The sequence below is a fragment of the Morone saxatilis genome, unplaced genomic scaffold (assembly GCF_004916995.1).
Source record: "Morone saxatilis isolate NCDOM2014 unplaced genomic scaffold, NCSU_SB_2.0 Contig0, whole genome shotgun sequence".
In the NCBI taxonomy this organism is placed as follows: Eukaryota; Metazoa; Chordata; class Actinopteri; family Moronidae; genus Morone; species Morone saxatilis.
Genome location: NW_023339650.1, coordinates 5,740,836 through 5,761,425, shown reverse-complemented (window position 1 = coordinate 5,761,425; position 20,590 = coordinate 5,740,836). Strand labels below are relative to the sequence as shown.

The window sequence follows — 20,590 nt, the reverse complement described above, 5'->3', positions numbered from 1 at the left end:
TTACTATTTGAGATAAATCTTTTAAACTTTACTTGATTAAAACAAAACTGTGGATTAAAGTAGATTAAAGTTGAAAAGCTCCAAGCGAGATCATTTCTCTCCATTGTGTTAACTTAAAAGCTCTCAGAAGGTTAATGTTTGTTAGGAGTCAGTCTCCCTGAGTGCTTCAGTTATCATCCTGAATGATTTCAGAAGTGTCAAACTGATTCCCCAGCCCTTTAGTTGCTTCATCAGAACTCACATGAAGTACAACTGCTGTAAATGACACTTAAACAATGTTCCCTCAACTCCCTACAGGTTCAATGCAGTTACAAATTAAGACATTTACTTGTTGCTGGTACATTTTTAGATCCCATCACACACACACACACATTAAGAGCCCAGTCAATAACAGCTCATCAGTTTCCTTATTCGTTTCTTTATTGAATCATCTGCACCATTTATGCGTCAGCGATGGTAACTTCAACCTCTACACCTGGTTCAATGCTGATGGAGGTGATCTGCTTGACGATCTCAGATGGGCTGTGCAGATCAATCAGGCGCTTGTGGATCCTCATCTGGAAGCGATCCCAGGTTTTGGATCCCTCACCACAGGGAGTTTTTCTGGTGGTGATGCGCAGAGTCTGGAGGGGACAGACAGCAGATTTTAGTTTGGTAAAATTAGGAATACACAAAACCCAATCTAAACTGGTTGTAATGTCAGTCACACTGCGTCTGTGCTCTTCCTGTGCAATAAAGAAGCCCAGTATAACATATAGTGGTATAACAGCCAACATTTTGTGCACACCTCTGCTAACATTCTAGAGTATTTGAATTAGGAGCTTTTGATAGTCCACTTCAATGCCACTTAACCATTTAACTCAGTTCCTGTCTGTTCCTATCCACAGACAAATGTCTTATATCAATGTAATAAAAGAATGTCTAGCCTGTATTTCAATACCTTGGTTGGCATGCGGACGGGTCCCTTCACCTTCAGGTTCTTCTCCTTGGCCCCACGGATCAAGTCTGCGCACACTGGGAATAATAAAGAGACTCAACTTTAAAACACAAGCAACCAGCAATCACTTTGTTACACTTTTCAAAGCCATGGCTCAGAATAGCGTATACAGTCGTCAGGGGTTATCAGATGGAAATTTTATCCTCATTGCTCAGGTCAACGTTCCATTATCATCACCAATTATTAGGAGCCTTCTTACCCTTCTCCAGAGATTTGACGTTGCGGCTGGTGAGGGTGATGCGGATGCGGTGAATGGCGACCTCGGTCTCAACAGGTGCCTTACCAGTGTCCTTGAAAGCCTGCATGTGTGGAAACAAGTTATTAAAACACTGGACATGCCACCAATAGTACATTCACAGGATTGTAGACAACATAGGATTACAACACAATGACAATATGACAGTCTTAGCTTAGATCCGCTGCATCAGTGTATGTTTTCTATTAAGACTTCAAAAATATTAGTTTAATGAGGTTTAACTATATTCGCTATGAAATCTGTTTTATTCATTATAGTTGCACCTTTATATTTGAAATTACAGGATACCAGTTACTGCTTGAAACTGTTTTTGCCTTCAAACAAACTGGAGATTTACGTGGAGCACCTAAACGCAGCACCGGCTAACTAGCACGTGGATAATAATTTCAATTAATATTAAAATTACCCAGGAAGTGAATGTGTTTACTGTAGTTAACGCTGTCTAGGTTTAAGGATTATAAATTCTCAGTTTGTAAACTTGTCTAGTTGAAAGTAGCCTCAAGTTATACAGCAAATAAGCTCGTCAGTCAGCTATTGGTGGTCAGGTGTCTATTGTCCCGATGCTCGTTTGAAAAATATACCAAGTTACTGTCTGACCCACTGGTAGACTTATCCTGTCCATCATAACGTCCTACTTTAAGTTTTAGAGCTGTAAGTCTTCAAACTATCAACACTTTAACGATAAAGTCTCTAATACACGAGCATGGAAGCGAGGTTAGCCAGCTTGTATCCAAAAGCTTAAACGTCAAACGCTGCTGTGTATTTAAATACTTGTTTAATTGGAAAGAAGTCTTCAAAATTTGGTAAATACTTCGTCTCCCGTATTGATGGGTTATTGGTCAGTCAGTACAAAGTTTATTCCTCAAGAAGCCGGTTAGTTAATCATTTGTGGCGGGACGTCTGCTTCAAGCGACACTAGCTGTCGCTGTTAGCAAGTGGAGTTTTAACGTGCAGGTGAAGCTATATAGCTATATAATTACTAAAGAAGTTTAAAGTATGCTCGGTACGACATAGTACCAGTTATATTAGAACAGTACATACCATTGTGAATACTCCTGACCGACTTATTCGGAAGAAATTCAGACGAACAGCGGTGAGCCAGGAACAGATACCACCAACGTGGTTAGCTCTTCACGAAAAAGGATGAGCGGAGGCCCGTTCCCTCTTTATGTACTGCTCATCCGGGTTACTCAACCTTCTTCTGTAGTGTTTTAACCACATAATCAACAGCGACACCTAGTGGACTGAATGAGGCACTGTAGGTTCTAACTGTGGCCACTACAGAAAGAGAGAAAGAGGAGATGCAGACATTTGACCAAAACATGAAACAAATAAATAAAAACATAAAACAGATTGTTCTCTTTATATTTATATATATATATATATATATATATATATTTATATATTGCTTTTCGTTCTGTGCAATCATTTATTTTATACCATGCCAATACCTCCTGCTGTAACCTGTGCAATTCCATATCAATCACATCTGTATAAAAGCTGTATATAGTGTATATACAACTCTTATTCTATTTTTATTAATCTTGTGTTTTTTCCTATTCTGTTTTTATTTAATGTGTAATTTGTTATCTGTTGTGTTGCACCTGGAGCTGCTGTAGCAAGTGAATTTCTTCAAGTCTGTCTTTTCTTATAATCACCATCACTTGTGTAAATAGGGGTGGTCATAAAAATAAAAAAAATACTAAATAGCCTTTATTGCAGAGATGTATTTAAATTAATCAAATAAGATGGCATACAGGGTCATATCGTTTGACAATTTTATGTATGACAAGATAAGCTACTTGCTAGCATGATTATTATTAATACCAGATTTGACACATGGAGATGGAGAGCTGTACCGTTAGTTCATATTTGTGACCACCGGATGGGAGTGAAGCGTCCTCAACGCTCAAAAACTGCCGGCTCCACCAGAGGAGCGTCAAGGTACACATAACATACAGTTACATCTGGAAAACATTTTCAAAATAATGTATGTATTGTAATCATTGACAGTATATGATTGTAATACTTATTCCCATTTTTTTTTAAATAAGAATAATTCAACTAATAAAAACTATACTAAAACTAAATCCACTGAGGAAACTAACTTAAACTAAACTTGATTGAAAACAGAAATAAAAAATAAAAGCTAATGAAAAATACAAAACTAACTTTGGTGACTACTTGAGGGCAGATAACACTCACCATCAATCAATATTTCAGATATTCTATTAGTCTCAGATATAGTAAAAAAGTGTATATTATGAATGTTGCATTACTGATATTTGAAGGAACCTTTAAGAATAAAGAATCTGATTATTTATTGCATGTAACAATGGAAAGATGAGTCATTTTGTAAAGTCAAAGGTTGATTCAATTTCACATTAAAACGTGAGACGAATTGCTTGCTAGGAAATTGTCACATTTGGCGCTTTTCAAAGACACCGACTGGGAAAATGTAAAAGCAGTAAGCAAGCTCTCCCCAAACCCTAAATACCGTGCTCACTAAATAACTCCTCAGCAAATAACCGAGTAGCAATGCACAGGCATAAAATACATAGGGTTTTCTTTTGAAAGGGGAAAGCGGAAGTCGTGTGTCGTGTTGTAGAGGCACTGCTGCTGGTCAGATTCCTGAACAAGTAACGGAACCGGGGTCGTAACGGAACCGGGGTCGGACCGGCTGCCTGCCAGAAAGTTGTTTTGTTGAAACCCGTAAAGATATCCCTTTAGTGTTTTAAAGAAAAAGATTATTTACACAGTGTAGTGTTTGGGAAGAAGAATAGAAGTCCTTAACTTGTAGGTTAAACTTTATTTTACTGTGCGTCATGGTTTCCCAACACAGGCCGCCGCCGACTGACAGAGGAAAAGTTGTCCCTTATCGTCGTTGAAGGCAACCGGAGTTAAATGGAGACGGAGGAACACTTTAACGCTAACTGAGGAGATGAATTTCGGTGTCCCCGCTAATTCGCTGCTGCTGTTTCGTGCCTGCGACGAGGGGGACTATGAAACCGCTCGGGGGATCCTGGAGCCCGGAGCCCCGAAAGAGTCCGGACGGCAGAGCAGGCTGCGGTCAGAAGCTGGGTCGGAGTGCAACATCGCGGACATGTTGTCTCTGGTACCGGTGGACTGCACGGACGAGGAGGGGAACACCGCCCTGCAGTTTGCGTCGGCCAGCGGTCATGAGAACCTGGTCCGGTTCTTGCTACGAAAGGGAGCCTCGGTGGACAGCCGCAACAACTACGGCTGGACCCCGCTGATGCAGGCTGCTAGGTGGGGCTGCGGGCTGTAGCTCACTGCGTGTTAATGAAGACCAGGACGCACCAAACCCCACTCAAAAATCTGCCTGTTTTATGTGTCACTCTGTGTCGGTGATGGTGAATTACTGAACTGTACAGCGTAGGAATAGTCAGAAACCACTCTACAATCCGTCCCATAGAAACATGTTAAACAATGATCTGTTCCATGGACATTTATTAAGAAATTGCCAGATTCTTTCATGGAGTTTGGTGTAGCGACATATATTAACAATCTGTTCATTTTGAATCATTAAATCATATTTCTCAGCGCCATGGTTTCAACAAAGGGCATATTAAAGTCGATTTAATCAAAATATTGTAACTCATTGTTCTGAAACTTTGACAAATAACCTTTGAGAAATCATTTCTCTGTTTAAGTTGATTGTTTATATGCCTTTGCCTTGGTGTCATATTGGTGTGCAGTTTTCATACATTTGTCTAAAACTTGAGCATAATTTAAATTTGTATCATGATGATTGTTGTGCAGTACAGGACCTGGGACTGAGCTGAAAGAGGGGAAGAGTCTGTGTTGACAGTCACTGGTTTGTACTTTTGATCTGGGATTTGACAAGTTGGATTTAAAATGTTCCATAAATCTCACAAATAATCTACTAACATTGATAGTGATAATTCAAACACGGGGAGCCTTGGCTTCCAACACGATGGACAACGTGAGCAGCAGTCACCTTTCTGTGAAGAGCTTGCATGTTTTTGCAAATTTCTACCAGATGCCCAAATTTCTGTTAAAAGACATAAGTTACTATGTATTACCTGTTGTCATAAACGTGCGGGGGCATTTCCCCCATGGGAATTAATAAAGTGTGCTAGGCATGGAACATACCACCTCCACCTTCTGACAGCTGATTCAGCTCAGAGAAGAGTTCCTTAATGCATCTGCTGGAGAAAAGAGACACTTAAATCCCACTCTCCTTCTCATCTTTTGTGTCTCTAATTCTCCCCCCAGGTTCGGTCACCTGACTGTTGCCCACATCCTGTTGGAGAACGGGGCAGAGATTAATGGACGGAACAGGCTCGGGGCGAGTGTCCTGACTATGGCGGCCCGTGGGGGACACACTCATGTTGTCAAGCTGCTCCTTGAGAGTGGGGCCTATGTTGATGACTATGATCACCTGGCTGTTGCTGCGGAGGCCGTCTCTAACGGCAACAACAACAACAGCTGCAGGTTCTTTACCTTTTTTGTTTTTAATGGTTCTCCTAGACTAAAAGTCACTTCGTATATAGATATTCTTTGAATGTTGTCTTTAGTCTGTAAAATGGGAGTGCCTCTCTCCCTCTTTTTCCGTAGCACTGCTGGTTTTGGAAGTGGCGAAGGCTGTCCAGTAGGAGGCGGCGGCAGAGAGTTTATGGACATCATAGCCCTGATGGTGGCATCTCAGCATGGCCACGAGGCTGCGGTGCGCCTGCTGCTAGAGTGGGGCTCTGATGTCAACTTTTCCCAGAAGACCACTGGTTGGGGACCACTGATGGTGGCCACCCTCAGTGGGAAGGTGGGGTCAATGGATGAGTGGATAGATAGACGGATAATACATTCTGGGTATTGTTTGGGTGTCATGTTTGTATGACATTTTATGGAATGTGCCACTTAAAATGTTTTTGTGAGTTTATTTAAAACGCAGTTGCAGCACAAATGTTATGACTGTTATGAGTTATGACTGGAAGGGAAACAGAGTCTTCTTTGTTTTGAGTTTCTGAAGCAGCTGACAAATAAAGTCGTGTGTGTTTTGAAGGTGGCTGTGGCTCAGCAGCTGGTGGAGCGTGGAGCTGACCCAGACCGAGTCAATGTTCTGTCCAAGACGGCCTTTGAACTAGCTATGCAGCTCAAACAGAGAGACATCAAGGCCTATCTGGACTCCATCACCACTGTCCGGCCCCAGACAGGTAAGTCTTTATCGGCCTCAAGATGATGAAGTACAGTAATGTTGAAGAATGTTGTACAAGATTTACAATGAAAGTGCAATCATTCAGAATGTAAGTAAAAGGCCAACAAATGGTTTGTCCATTATTACACAAAAAACACAATACAGCTACAGCATATTATACTACACAGTATTATATAATACAAATACATGTAATATAATGAATGAGAAATAAATAGTTGTGAAACCAATGAATAAAGTAATATACGTATATGTATGTTACTTTATATAAGATAAGCTATAGTTTAACAGTCGACTGTAATGGAAAGAATTATAGACGTAAAGAGATTTCTTTTATAGATTTTGAAGGACTCCGGTTTCATGTGCTGTTCTGTGTGCTTTTTTCTGGCTCTGGTATTTGTTGTTGTTTCGATGAATATCAGTTTTTTTCCCTAAATATTTGATTTTAAAGGGTTTTGTTGTTTTTTTTAGAGAAAGTGTTCTTGGTATTTTAGATTTATTTTGCCATACAACATGTTTTCTAGTATCTTTTTACAGATTAACAGTGCATGTAGATCTGTCTCTACCTTGTTGGCAGAAATGACAACCTATCTCAGCTTCTCTGTGTCTTGCCACAACTAGAATCCAGCTGCCCTGCACTGCAATTAACACTGATGTGAGAGTGAAACCAACAGTGGCAGCTCTCAACCTCTTTGATCTTTAATAGCTGTTCTCACCAGTTCAGGTTTTAGCTCAGGTTTCCTGCATGGCCTTTTTAAAGCTCTGACTGGGGAAACGATATCAAGAAAAAGAGCCAAAGCATTACTAGCCACTGGGGATGGGAGTGACGTGTCCCCCTCATTTTTCAAAATCCTGTTTTTTCCCCTTCACTAATTTAGTTTCAGGTTGAATATATTACTTAAGACTCTGTGAATGTTCTCTTTCCAGTCACCGTAGTCCAAATGCGAGGAGATCTGTATTATAAAAATGATACACTCATCTGAGTCCCCTTCAGTTATTACCTTGTGCTCAAAGCAATGAGTGTATGGAGAAGCAGCAAGTTCTTTGTGGTGTATCACCTCTCAATCTCAGGCTGTCCTACCTTAATGGTAAACTATTGTTAGGCTGTATGCAGCCTGAAAGGAATACCTGCAGACAATACTCTGGGTCGAAAAAGTGTTTCAGCTACAGCAGAATGTTTTTAATGTAGTGTCTTCTTTCTTTAATCTTTACACTTTGTTATTTGTGTGAGTGGTGAACTCTGCAGTAAGTTTATTTACATAACCCCCCCACACTAACAGATAATGCTGAGCTATGTGGACTCTGGCCAAGTAGGACTATTTCAGAGTATATCAGAACTCCCTTCTGTTCTCACGCTTGCTCTTTTCTTCACAGATGATGAGAGAAGAAGACCAGATGTGTTCAGTGCCCTCAAGTTGGGTGAGTTAAACTGAATACTAAAGAAGTAGCAAAACTATAAACTGTGTCTTGTCTGTAAGATAAACAGGGTATTACACTGAAATAAAAAACACAATCGAGTCCATATGTTTGCATATTTTTGTATCCATATTCTGTATGTGTGCGTATGTTGACTCAGGAAATTCCCAGCTAGTCAAAGAGATCTTAGAGGAGGATCCTACGCAGGTGAATTCATCCAATCAGGAGGGAGCGTCACCTCTCATGATGGCAGCAGTGAGCGGTCAGTTAGAGGTGGTGCAGCTGATGGTGGAGAAGAATGCGGACATAGACAAACAAGATGGTGTCCACGGGTGGACGGCTTTAATGCAGGCCACCTATCATGGGTAAGACAGAGCCGCTGGTTTATTGTGGTAAACTTGTTGATGTAGTCGGTCTACAAATCAAATCAATGAAGTCAGGAAATCTGAGTATGAAGTCATTTGATAATGTAATGTTGTAGGCTTGTTTCTCTCTCTCCCTCCTCCCAGTAATAAAGACATTGTCAAGTACCTGTTGAGTCAAGGAGCTGATGTCAACCTTCGAGCTAAGAATGGATACACAGCCTTTGATTTGGTTATGTTGCTGAACGACCCAGGTACCCCCCAATATCATCACTTTGTTTTACAGCCTTTAGGGTAAATGTGCTCAGGCTGCGCAAACAATTCTGTGCTAATATAGTGTAATAAAAGATGACTAAAATCAAGTTTCCACTGTTTGTGAAAATAGCAGTTGCTTCTTGAAAAGAATGATAGCAGATATTGGTCTTTTATAAGTACCTATCAACTTACAGATAACGGGTAGAGGTACTTACGATTTTGTAATATTAACTCATAATAATTCATTTAATCAAGTTATGACTAATTAGCTTTTTATGTTTTCTCAAAAAATAGACAGCAGCACTTGACTCAGTCCATTTCAGGCGATCTCAGTGAATCCTTAATTCTTGTCTCTGTCTGCTTTGGATTTTCTTAGACACTGAGTTGGTGCGTCTGTTAGCATCAGTGTGTATGCAAGTAGACAAGGACAAGTCGAAGCACCGTGGCAGAGCCTTAATGACTCGCTCCAAAAGCCGCCAGTCCCTTAACAATGTCCCTGTGCCACCTGACGACAAGGGAGGCCTCAAGGTAAAGTCCTGATACTTTATATTATGTTAAACAGCATATTACTTCGAGCTGTAGGTATGAAGAAAAATCCATACCATGTAGTACTGATAAATTCTTATTAAATTCAAATGTATCTTTTATCTATGATGTAATAATAATGAGTGGAATACATAAAATCTATAATGATGCATGTTTGACTTCACTCCCTTACAGTCCTGGTGGAGTCGGATGTCAAATCGGTTCCGACGGCTCAAGCTGACTCACACCCTGAGGCACGGCCTTTCGTCCAACCGGCTGGCTCCATTTCCAGACGATGCTGAAACGTCATTAGATGCCACCATGAAGGCGAATAGGAAGCCTGCTGTCGTGTCTAATGGGGCGCTGGCACCAACTCCGGCCCTGGGAGGGAATGACATCAGCACTGCTTGGGCTGTCAAGAGCAAAGATACTGGTGAGACACAGTGATAACATTGATTCATCTGCATTTTTAGAGCACAACTACTGCATTCTCTAACACATTAAAGTCTGTTTAGAGGTTTTAGGGTGGGCTACTGTATATTTGGAAGAAAAGTAAAGCCTTTTGTGGCTCCAGAGGAAGCTGCTGTTCTTGATTGTCGGCAGTATTGTTCAGACACTGGTCAACAGAGTGGGACTGAATTTGCATATGTATATGTTGTTGCTTACATTCAGTCATGCAGAAGTTTTGTGTTATAAGATGTGGTGGAGGGAATGCGTAAATGTGACTTATGTTCCTTTTTCAGGTCTTTGCAGGACTTCCTCAGAAAAGGAGGATTTTCTTATAACCACGATGGTAGGAGTCTTTATTTGATGTCAACTGTGTTTCTTTGTACTTCTTTTCAAGCCTGGACGGTGTTGTGATTAGAATGATTTACCTTATCTGATGTCAGTTAGCAAGTTAGCATGAAACAGCCTGTTTCAAAGCGATTGCTCTTTTGCTGTGGGTTTTTATGTTTGTATGATAATCTTTTACTGTATTAAGTGTTTATGGTTTGCACTCTTTAACTGTGTCAGTGAGTGCTAAATAAAGTTTCGGATTATTATTATTAGTAGTGTTGTAATTATATTTGTTTTCCATCTCCTATAGCTCAGAAGTGGTGCACCCTTGACCCGGCTGCCCAATGACAAGCTAAAAGCGGTGATCCCTCCCTTCCTGCCTCCGTCCAACTTTGAACCGTGGAACTCGGACCGTTCGCGTCTCCTCAGGGAGGGAAAGAGCGAAGCACCTCGCCTTCCCATGCCACCCCAAAGGAAGCTGAACAGCAGTGGGAACTCAGATATTGTGAGTGTTTGTTCAGGGGTGTTGCTGGTCTTGTCTGTGTTCCTTTCATCATTCATACATCTTTTCCTATCTTTTCCGTCTCTATTTGCCAGACCTCTATCAGTCGTGTGGTTAGCAGGTCCATTAAGTTTCCCAGCATCCCAAAGGGGCCCTCCTCCTCTTCCCCGTCAAACTCTGGCCACTACCACTCCCCCCACTCCTCAGGAGGCTCTAATGGAGTGGCAGGGATCAACCGGGACTCCCACAACCGTTCAGGTTTACACAAATCCAGACAAATCCAACCATACCCTGACACAATGGGGATACTAGCAACCAGATTACAAACTCTCCTTTATTCCACCAGGGGGCAGTGCAGACAGTGTTCTCTCCCAGATAGCAGCCCAAAGGAAGCGAGCAGCAGGCCTGATAGATGTGAAGGCTCAACCTCCAGAGAAACAGCACAGCCAGACGCAGAGCCAACCCTCACTGCCACCCTCAGCACACGGCCTACCGCTGCCTGACATTAGCCTACCTGACATCCACTCCCACCCGAGCCTGGTTGCTTCTGACATCCACTCAAGAAGAGTCAGTATTTTGTTTCCTTTCTGTCTTTACTTCTTGTAAAACAGCCAAAGTGCCTTCTATCATGTAAGTGAACTGGTGCTACCGCCCACCTTTATTCCTTTGTAGAAGATGGAGTTGAAGAAGAGACCTCAGTCAGGTAATTCCTCCACCTCCAAGAGCACGTCGCCCACTCTGACTCCATCTCCTTCCCCAACACCCAAGCTTCCTACTGGGCAGGGAGACTCTCTGTCCTCGGCCTCTTCCCATCCTCGCTCCAAGAGCAGTGGCGGCTCCAGCAGTGGAACCATAACTGATGAAGGTGATAAAATGTTGAATTCAGCATAAACTGAAATCATTGTTTTGTATGCCACCAGTTTTTTGCCGTTGCACAAGCATTAATTACACATTTATTCAGCACATTTTTATAGACCAGTTGATAACTTGCTTCCATGATTGGATGATGATGGAAGTGTTGCACATTTATAACTTTGTAGCGCTTTACAATGTCATACCACCGTTTAACCAGTACAGGATTGTGTACCATTCAAATTTCAGCTACCTCACTGTAGAATCACTTTTCCTCAGATCATATTATATGTTGTGTTTGTGTTTTTCAGATGAGCTGTCTAGCATATTGAAGAAACTGTCCCTCGAGAAATACCAGCCCATATTTGAGGAACAGGAGGTATTCCATCTTTTATGTCATTCCAAAACATTTCCCTTCAAATATAAAGTTTTTTTTCCCTTTTTTCAAAATGCTCTGAGCAATAAGTTCTCAACCTGAAAGAAACTGCATTCTAATAACTGCAGAGCCTGAAAGGACTACATGGACTGTACAGTTCTCTACTTATATTAAACCTAGAAAATGGTATGTTTAATGTACTGCACATGTTTCACACAGTATTTCGATGTTTTCTGTTTCTTTTTTCTATTCTTCTAGGTGGACATGGAGGCGTTCCTGACTCTAACAGATGGAGACCTGAAGGAGCTGGGCATTAAAACGGACGGACCTAGACAACAGATCCTGGCTGCCATATCAGAGCTCAATGCTGGAAAGGTGCATTTGGTTAAACATATATTAAGCTTCCAGTGGTGTGTTTCCAGGGAACTCTGGACTTATAGTATAGTTTTTTTTCCACTTGCAGTTTTCCACAGTAAAACCCACCATTATGTCATAGTAAATTGTTGTGAGCCAGCAGCGATAAGTGGGATAACTTTGAACATGGATGGAAATTGCTAAAAGGAAGAACTTACGGATGCCAGATGGACACAACATGTGGACGTATAGCATCATCTTTGCCTGAGTATGTTAACTGGTTTCTAATGACCACTGTCTGCTGTTGTCAGGGCCGAGAAAGGCAGATCCTTCAAGAGACCATCCATAACTTCCAGTCTTCTTTTGGTAGCAGCGCCAGTAACACAAGACAACCAGGTGAAGCACGCTGTGAGTGTCAAAGGTTACAGCTGAGTCTGTCTGGTGCAGAAATTGGAGAACCAGTACACGCAGCAAGACAAAATCATAATCTGTCTCTCCACCTCTTTGTCTGATTTTCTCCCTCTCCACCCTCTCCAACAGCACCAACTGGTTGGATGAGACACCAGGTTCGTTCCTCCAACAAAAGGTAACCCAGCAGCCCAGAAGCCCACCTGGAAGTACACCAAAGGTACTTAAAATAAGAGTAAATGGCTGGTGACCTCTAGCCAATGATGGCGCGAATGATATGGAGTCTTCTGGACGCCAGTGTCCGGTACCACTGTCTGTGCTACTGCAAGAGGACGCTGCAGAATAACGACCAACCAGGCCCAGATAAACTGCCTTTATTGGACCCTCCAGGACCAAACTGCCTTAAAGAATACCTCTTATGGATCCTAAAGCAGGGGAGGTATAACAGGGCTGCCTGAGTCCAGTGACCTGCTGCTACTTGACAAATCATGTGAGACAAATGACATGTTTTGCAATAGTGATACGGTTGCCACATCTACTGCTAATAGAGCACATGGGTTACGCAGAGAGGTCAGAGAGCAGGGAGTTCTGAAAGACAAGAAGATCAAATGCACAGGAGAGGGAGAGTGAGCCAAGAGTGAGCCAAGAGAGATTTTTATTTTATCTGGACAAATGTGAGAGAAAGAGCGTATGTATTGTAAAAGTGGCAAGTTAAGTCAGGAGAGAAGAAGAGAGAGATTATGAGTATAACAGTAAAATAAAATGAAGCAGGTATTAGCCAGTAAAACTGTGATTGAGACTTTAAAAAAGGTGCACTGATGAGGAAAGCAAATGGACAGAGAAAGGGACATTAGCCAAGCTATTTTTTTAGTCATCCAGTCTCTTGGACTGCTTTTACTAGTGAGTTTATGTCTTTGGTTTATGGACCACTATGTAAACAGATGCATTTTAGTCAAGACTGTGCTGTCATGAATAAATAAACATTATGCAATAACTATGTTTTCTTACCGTTTAAGATCTTGTTGGGCTTGAGATGAGAAGACATTGGCAAAAACAGCATTTTATGAGCAGTATAAATTTTGTTTGGAAGAGGTACATTGAGCAATAGTTTCCACTGAGCCTTCTCTATGTTTTTGCATCTGGCTCCACCGTTAAACAGCGGGTCCACATACAGACTGTGTATGTGCTATATCATCCCTTAATATCAGCTACTTATACTCCATGTCTTAAATCCAAAGGATGAGCTGTAGCAGTGTTCACATGGGTCAGTTAAATATATGAGATGAAACTAATATTATACCCTGTTTAGTCATGCACTGTGTCTAGGAAACATAAATATACATACACTTTAAAAAAGAAATCTGGATGATGAATTCAATCACTAAACACAGACCAAAAATGGAATTATCTGAATACAACCGATTTTCAATGGTGGTCTGGCCTAACAGTTAGAAACCAGGACTCAGGTCCAGCTTTGCTTATAAAGTAAAACCTGTATGCAAAAACAAATCAAACCTGATGTGAAATCGCCTTCCTCCCACAAGATGGCAGTGACCTACTGATCCAATAAATTAACAGAGCGCTACTATCCAGCTGTAATGTACCCTACAGCCGGTGTACTGTGATGTGTTGGTTTAGCTGCTTGATTGCGGTGTCTTCTTCAGCTATAGCAGTCACATTAAAGCAAGAAGAAACACAACGTTCTCTTACAAGTTTTTCATTTCAGTACTCTCAGGGTCTGCTGCTACAGCTTTACCTGGTCTGGTATGGTACCAGTAGTTTCTGGTGGCTAATGTTAGCCAATGTTTATGAACCTTACATGGATTTCACTATGTAACTGACATTAGTCACTTCATTGACTTGTTGACTCTTCTTTATTCCTTTTACTGTAAGTCTACCTTTTAGCATTTACCATTGTGCCATAATAGCCACCTCTAGCCACAATGGCTGCAGTACAGCAAACGTTACACAGGCTCGCTTTAGGACCCCCACACTTGTAGCTGTTTAAGTCATGAAACACCTTCTCCTTCATTATAAAGCAGGATCTATTCATTTGCAGATATTTTTTGCTTCCAAACCTTATGATGTCACAAAATCCTGCTAGTACGTACAGTTGTTCAACTTTATGGTGAGCACAGAGAAACTTCAGCAGATGAATTTGAAAACAACATTCTAGTTTCAAAACTGCACATACAAAATTCTGCACAGGGGAGCTCAAACATCCGAGTGAAGCAACTACAAGCAAAACACATTTTTGAGTGGATGGCGGCTTTCAAGAAACACATGTTTTGTATATACACCATTGTCAGTGTTGGCTTTTACTGTTTTTGTTTTCTGAAGCTTTTGTCGCCATGTGAGCAAGATCAACTGAAAAATGTGTTTAAAATGACGACTTCTTCAAACCGCTTTCACCAAAGTTCAGAAACACAGACCATCCCAAACATGACCAAATGGCAACACACTGGCGTTGTTGAAATCATTATTGATGACCTGGATATGGACTGGCCCGACAGGCAGGCGACAGGGTTCCTGTAGAGTTTAATGAAAAGCATCACTCAGTGTAGGAAAGCTTTCCTCTCCAGGGCTGTGGCAGATTGAGTGCTCAGATGTACAGTCATATGCGAGCTGTAAGAAACTGTAGGGGAGAGAAATACATTTGGAATATATTAACATCGCTGTGGCATGTGGGCAGCAAATGGAGTGACTCATTCAATTTCCTCCCAATTGATTTCACTCACATACGGTTTTGATTGGATTGAATAACATTTAATAATATTGTTTGTAACTGTCAACACAGTAGTCATGCAGTAGTGAGGAACTGTAGATCACGGGTGCACAGAGGGCACAAAATCAATGATGTAGATAGTGACTCAGAAAGAACATTTCTTAAATGAATAAATTAATTTATTTAGAACAGGCTGTATTTTTAACTACCCCTGCTACTGGTAAGATCCCGACGGCCTTAGCCAGGATGTCTGCCTCATGGGCTCAAAGTGGTCTCCTGTCTGTGGTTAAACGCTCCGTCTGAAGGACTGAGTTAAAGCCTAGGTTAAACGATTCATTAAGTGCCAGTTTTCCAATCTTCATTCAGTGTGCTTCCCTATAGCAATACATGCTGTATTCCTCAACAGACACACCGGGGACAGACTCACATAAATCTAGCTGGTTTAAAGCTGCAGTAGGTAACCTAACAAAAATAATTTTTTGTCATATTTGTTGAAACTTTCGCTTTATCCTGACAGTAGTACATGTGACAGATAATCTGTGAATAAAATCTGGTTCCTCTAGCTCCTCCTAATTCCATTTGCAAGAATCCACTGTGCCTGAACGAATGTCATTAAACTCACAAATGCAAAAGTCAACTAAATATCTGCCAATTTTAGAGCCATTTCATCTGTTTTTCAAAGTATTGGAACATGTGACATTGTTCTAGTTCGAGGTAGAATATACGGTAAATCACTCCTCTATGGTCACAGTCAGAAAATTGAGTCCCATGATTGATTTTCCTTGAAAACCAGTAAACTCTCCCTCAGTTTATTTCACCTGCTGAAAGAAATACAAGATTTTACAATTAAGTACTGAATTTAATAAATTGTGATGGTGTGTGTGTGTGTGTGTGTGTGTGTGTGTGTGTGGAGATATTTGGCTCTGTGGTGGATGGCAAAGCAAGTGACTCGCTCTCTGCCAGCGGTGACATAAGTTGCCAGATATATGGAGGACTTTCCCAGCATTTGGGAGTCTTCTCTAAAAGCTTCGCTGCCATTACCATGAAATTCACTTTGTGGCCATTGGCCTCTGGCTGTACAAGCCAGTGCGGTTTTCAGAAGTACATCACCTAGGGCAATGGCTTTAATACTGTGTATGTGTGTGCGTGTGTGCGTCCTGTGATGCTGTGATTTAGTGGGGAGCAGGGATTGCAGGATTCAGCACATTGACCTCATATTTTACCCTGTCCTTTCTGTGCTTGTCCTTCCTCTCTTACTTTCCTCCTCTTGCCCACCTTGCACTTGAGACCTGTCAGCATCCATCAAACTGTGCACGTTTTAAGCAGTTGTTGATTAAAGCCAAAGCGCATCCAATAAACAGCATGCACAATTATCATAGCTTTGTGTATTGTTTGTGTAAACTATGCCCAAACAAACAGTTGCAGCCTGATTTCACATTTAGCATTCCGCTGTCAACATTCATCTCTGCAAAAGTGACTCATTTGCTCCTAGGATTTCCCAGCATGCTGGGTGTTACACAACACTGTGGCCCTTTCATTGTCTCTTTGTGCCCCTCTCTTCTTCTATGTAGCTCACGCTCGCACAGAGCCAGAACCACACACGCAGCAGATTACAGACGGATTGAGGGGAGCACAGAAGGAGGACAGCCTTCATCTGACCCTTGTTTTGACCATAAAATGACCTTTTGAAAAACCCAAATCCAAATGTCAACAAAAGATTATCCCCACAGAGTCCCAAAACACAATTTCCCTCTCAACCCGATTGACACGGCTCTTGATACGGGGACTGACCGAAACGTGACAGCAAAGCACGAGTTTGCAGCGTATTTGGTAGCATTATCTTGTGGCTGTGTTGGGTGATATTGCCTTGTCGCGTGTAACCAGCAAAACAGTTGTTGAGCTCGAAACTACTGAAATTGAATTTGAAATCTTTTATGTTACTGTAAGGTAGAATAGGATGAAAAATTCTAGAAAATGCCAGACTTTCCATAACTGAAGGAACTATTGATCATCCAGTCCTGCTTGACACAAAAACTCATGTTCTTAACTTCTCATGTCTTTTTGATTCACACCTAATTTTTCATCATCCAGAATGTGAATAAGTACAGTAGTGTCACAGAGGAAGAGTGTCACAGTCCTTATCTATCGCAGAGTGAAATTTAGTCTGAGCTGTGGTTCCTTTGTTACTTGATTTACTTCCAGGAGTGTACACATTTGGCTTCTCGTTTCTGACTCATTATAATTTCTTTGAACACACTGTAATTATACTCAGATAAACATGTTCCTCGTATTTGTTACTGAATCTCAATTTGACAGTTCTGCAACCCTGGGTCATTCATGAGGCCGAAATTACTTCCCAGTCAATAATAGGGGTGTAAGAAAATATTTAAAAAAATCATATCGCTGTATTTTGTTTTGTGATATTGCGTCAGTTCTCAAAAACACTATACATTTTTGTCCTTAAATGCCCAACCCCTAGATTGCAGTATTGTAAAAGTAAACTGAGGGCTATGATGATGGATGGATTCTGTTGTGGTTGCGTAAAAAATTTTACTTAGACTTCAATGCATATGATGGTATGTTCTTCATAGTGGAAGAGTTTTCCTAATGTAGATTTAAAAAAAAAAAAAAGACAATATAATGCTTACAGCAACGTAGTTGGTATTGGTCATGCCCAATACAGTCTTATGAGATCAAAGGCAGGCCCCCCCCCCCCCAAAAAAAAAAAACTAAACAAAAAAACAACACCAATTCTGTTCAAATGTGTGTATTAAACCACTTTAGTCAGGGATGTGTTTATTTGTCAGTCATTTGTGAACGTAATGAATTTAAAGTGCTGAAACAGCACCATTGTTTCTGTGTGTGTGTGTGTGTGTGTACATGTATATCTGTACAGTATTTCCTGTCAGAACATGCTTCCTGGCTGACCCCACAGGACCCTTTGAGCCGGTCTTGTCCATTAACTCTCTGCTGTCATGGATTATACTCCGACCCTGCAAATCCCAACATCATTCCTGCTTTGCGGCAGCACCTTCCAGACTGCTAACTCTCCTCCTGCTCTCTGAGTTCAGAGTCATGTGTGAGTAGGGTCATCACCTATGTCGACCCCAGTCATTGGTGGAAAAATTNNATAATAATAAAAAATAATAATTTCTCTTATAGTTTTCTTACATATTCACAAGGTTGCTGATGTACATCCACTTGGTTGTGGAGTCAAGCTTGTTAGCTATGTTTTAATTATGTTTCATGTTGTCTTTCCAATATTGACCATCCCATCAATAATGAATGTCCATTAGAATCAGACTTGTCCTGTCACAGCTCTGCATGTCTCCTGAAATCCCACGATGCTGCCAACACAGACATCTTAATCAATGAAAACCACACTATTGCACCTGGCAGATGGCGTTCACTGAGTCCTATTTGGCTCTGTGGTCATTACCCTGAAATGTGTATTAAGCCACATACACACATGCTTGTAAGCACACATATACAAGCAGACACACACATGCACTCACACACACACACACACACACAAGGTTGCGTGTGAAGGTCTCCCCCGGTAGCGGTAGCAGAGCTTTAAACCTGGGCTAATCTGGAAGGCTGCTTACATATTGTTGCCAGTGGATTTGCATTGATACCAAAGCTCCCTGTAGCTTTAACGGCAGCCACTGACAGTGTTAACGGGACCGTAGGACCTTTTTAGACCCCCAATCCCACCTGTCACAACAAATAAAATATCAGCCCTGGTGAACACTTTATTACATCAGCATGGTATTTAGAAATAATCTTAAAACCTTAGAGGGTGGAGCCATGTCACAGCACTACATCTTGTCCATGTGACTGTGGACTGCTGCTATCTTTGTCAGTAAAGATTTTAACACATATATACAGTATGTGATTAATAACCGCTTTGCAGTTGTTTATGATTTAATAGGTAAAAATGCAATGCTGGACTTCTAATTCTGAATACTATTGTTGGTAGTATAAGTACAGGTTACTCTATTGTTTCCATGTGTATCTATTTTCTACTCACTCTATTCTGCAGAGACACACAGTGTATTTGCTTTTGTCATTTTATGTCCATTAATTTTGTTGGGAAATGAAGCAACTCATTCAGCAAAAGAAAAGCACGTGAACCACCATTAATGTGTTTTTATTATTACTTTAGTTGTATGTGCGATCACACGTGGCACAACATCACCAAGGGGATTCTCCTCTACTATCTCCTATCTTTGTTTAAAGAAGTGTATCTGAGCCATAAGCTTGCATAATTTAGTACACATAAATACACAATAAGCAATGTGTGCTCAAAGGGAGTTCTGCTTGTAGTGCACGGATTTGCACACTAGGGTGCAGTACAGTAGGCTGCCATACAGACTACATACTGTGCATATTTCCTCAGGCTATTGTTATATATTATAATGTTCCAATGACAAGACATGTTACAGTGGCATACTTTATTATTGTAAAGTGTTACAACTATCAAAACAAAAATGTAAAAACATTTAAAAGACAATCATTCCTCTACTAACTAAAAGTACACATAAAAGCATGTTTGATGGTTATTTTAATTTTTTTAAATCTATAAAACATATTTTAATACAGTTACAACACCATACAGCTTTAGTGCAGAATCATGAGCATGGCGTGACACAAGCTGTCTGTTTGTTCCTCGTCCGTTTGTTTTTGCAGCGGTTTGTAGCCGTAGAGGAAAAAATCACTCAGTGACTCGTTGGTTCTGTATATGGCTTTACACACGAAAACTGATGTAACCTTTTTATAAGCATTTTTTATAGCAACATTAAAGACAAATGTCTAAACCGAAAAATAAGATGTTGGTAAAACAAACACTGCCTCGAGACTATACGTCATATTTGAAGCTTTTTCTTCGACCAGTCTTTTTTAAAAAAAAAACATATTTCGCTATAAATAACCAGCTACGTTGCATGACATACAGGCTGCTAAAGCTTTTATTGGTTACTGAAATCAGTTTTAACCGATGAGAGAATAAACCACAGGCTATCCGCTTAATTTAACGTCCCCTTTACTTTTTTTTTTTTTTACAATGACGACGAAGTCATTTTAGGACATGGTAACTCTATGAGTTAGTCGGCCGTGTCTTAATTAGTCAATGAATAATTAAATTCGGTATCCAATATTTTACAGGAGTGGAATCGAAGCCTACCTCAGTCAAGTCAACCAGATTGTACGAGAACTTCCGGTTGTAATATACAAAATAAGACGTACACACAACGATTTAATTACTCATACCTTTTAAAATATGGTTTAAGAAATAAGTGCGATATTGATTAATCCGTTCACACACAGTGCAGTCACATTTTACTCCACAGACTCTACAGATGAACCCCACTACACTGGATAAAGTATAAGATCCACGACACACTAATGCTTTTGCTTTGAAGGCATAAATCATCTTCCGGTGTAAACCTGTAATCTCTACCGAGCTTGACGTAGCTGTAAAATCTGTCCCAGAGAGCCAACTTGATTCCGAGAGCTACATCCACTGAGTTCATTATTGGTTATAAGAAACCCGGTCCGGTCCAGAGCGGTGCTGTGTTCAGGTACAGCAG

The 20,590-nt window shown here is 40.9% G+C and overlaps 2 protein-coding genes and 1 non-coding gene across 4 annotated transcripts; 1 reads left to right on the top strand and 2 right to left on the bottom strand.

Moving 5' to 3' along the window:
- Nucleotides 1–398: 398 nt before the first annotated feature.
- On the bottom strand, nt 399–2,452 carry rps20 (ribosomal protein S20). Its single transcript, XM_035657759.1, has 4 exons — nt 2,295–2,452; nt 1,197–1,296; nt 941–1,014; nt 399–623 (listed from the first exon to the last, which is right to left on the bottom strand). The coding sequence occupies exons 1-4, from the start codon at nt 2,295–2,297 to the stop codon at nt 441–443; spliced, it is 360 nt and encodes a 119-aa protein (XP_035513652.1). The 5' UTR covers nt 2,298–2,452; the 3' UTR covers nt 399–440.
- On the bottom strand, nt 1,085–1,151 carry LOC118325202. The gene has a single exon (XR_004796594.1). It is a non-coding gene; the product is annotated as a small nucleolar RNA U54 (small nucleolar RNA).
- A 1,421-nt stretch (nt 2,453–3,873) lies between the features above and the next one.
- LOC118343505 (ankyrin repeat and SAM domain-containing protein 6-like) lies at nt 3,874–13,273 on the top strand. Of its 2 annotated transcripts, none has more exons than XM_035682365.1 (18): nt 3,874–4,523; nt 5,514–5,732; nt 5,856–6,057; nt 6,298–6,448; nt 7,822–7,866; nt 8,024–8,228; nt 8,373–8,479; nt 8,857–9,008; nt 9,201–9,438; nt 9,749–9,798; nt 10,093–10,287; nt 10,380–10,542; nt 10,631–10,851; nt 10,957–11,149; nt 11,448–11,515; nt 11,771–11,887; nt 12,178–12,262; nt 12,407–13,273. In XM_035682365.1, exons 1-18 carry the CDS (start codon nt 4,195–4,197, stop codon nt 12,454–12,456), a joined length of 2,790 nt encoding a protein of 929 aa, XP_035538258.1. In that variant the 5' UTR covers nt 3,874–4,194; the 3' UTR covers nt 12,457–13,273. The 2 variants fall into 2 exon arrangements, with proteins under 2 accessions (XP_035538258.1, XP_035538249.1); XM_035682356.1 differs by having other exon boundaries at nt 4,195–4,523; nt 12,178–12,274.
- Nucleotides 13,274–20,590: the final 7,317 nt, after the last annotated feature.

What these genes read in the sequence shown, in the direction of transcription:
- rps20 (XM_035657759.1), bottom strand. An exon ending in CGTCAAATCTCTGGAGAAGG is followed by an intron (nt 1,015 to 1,196) that starts GTAAGAAGGCTC and finishes TATTATTCCCAG; the next exon opens with TGTGCGCAGACTTGATCCGT. An exon ending in CCGTCCGCATGCCAACCAAG is followed by an intron (nt 624 to 940) that starts GTATTGAAATAC and finishes TGTCCCCTCCAG; the next exon opens with ACTCTGCGCATCACCACCAG.
- LOC118343505 (XM_035682356.1), top strand. Translation starts at nt 4,195, where the DNA reads ATGAATTTCGGTGTCCCCGCTAATTCGCTGCTGCTGTTTCGTGCCTGC. An exon ending in CTGACATCCACTCAAGAAGA is followed by an intron (nt 10,852 to 10,956) that starts GTCAGTATTTTG and finishes ATTCCTTTGTAG; the next exon opens with AAGATGGAGTTGAAGAAGAG. An exon ending in CAGAGCTCAATGCTGGAAAG is followed by an intron (nt 11,888 to 12,177) that starts GTGCATTTGGTT and finishes TGCTGTTGTCAG; the next exon opens with GGCCGAGAAAGGCAGATCCT.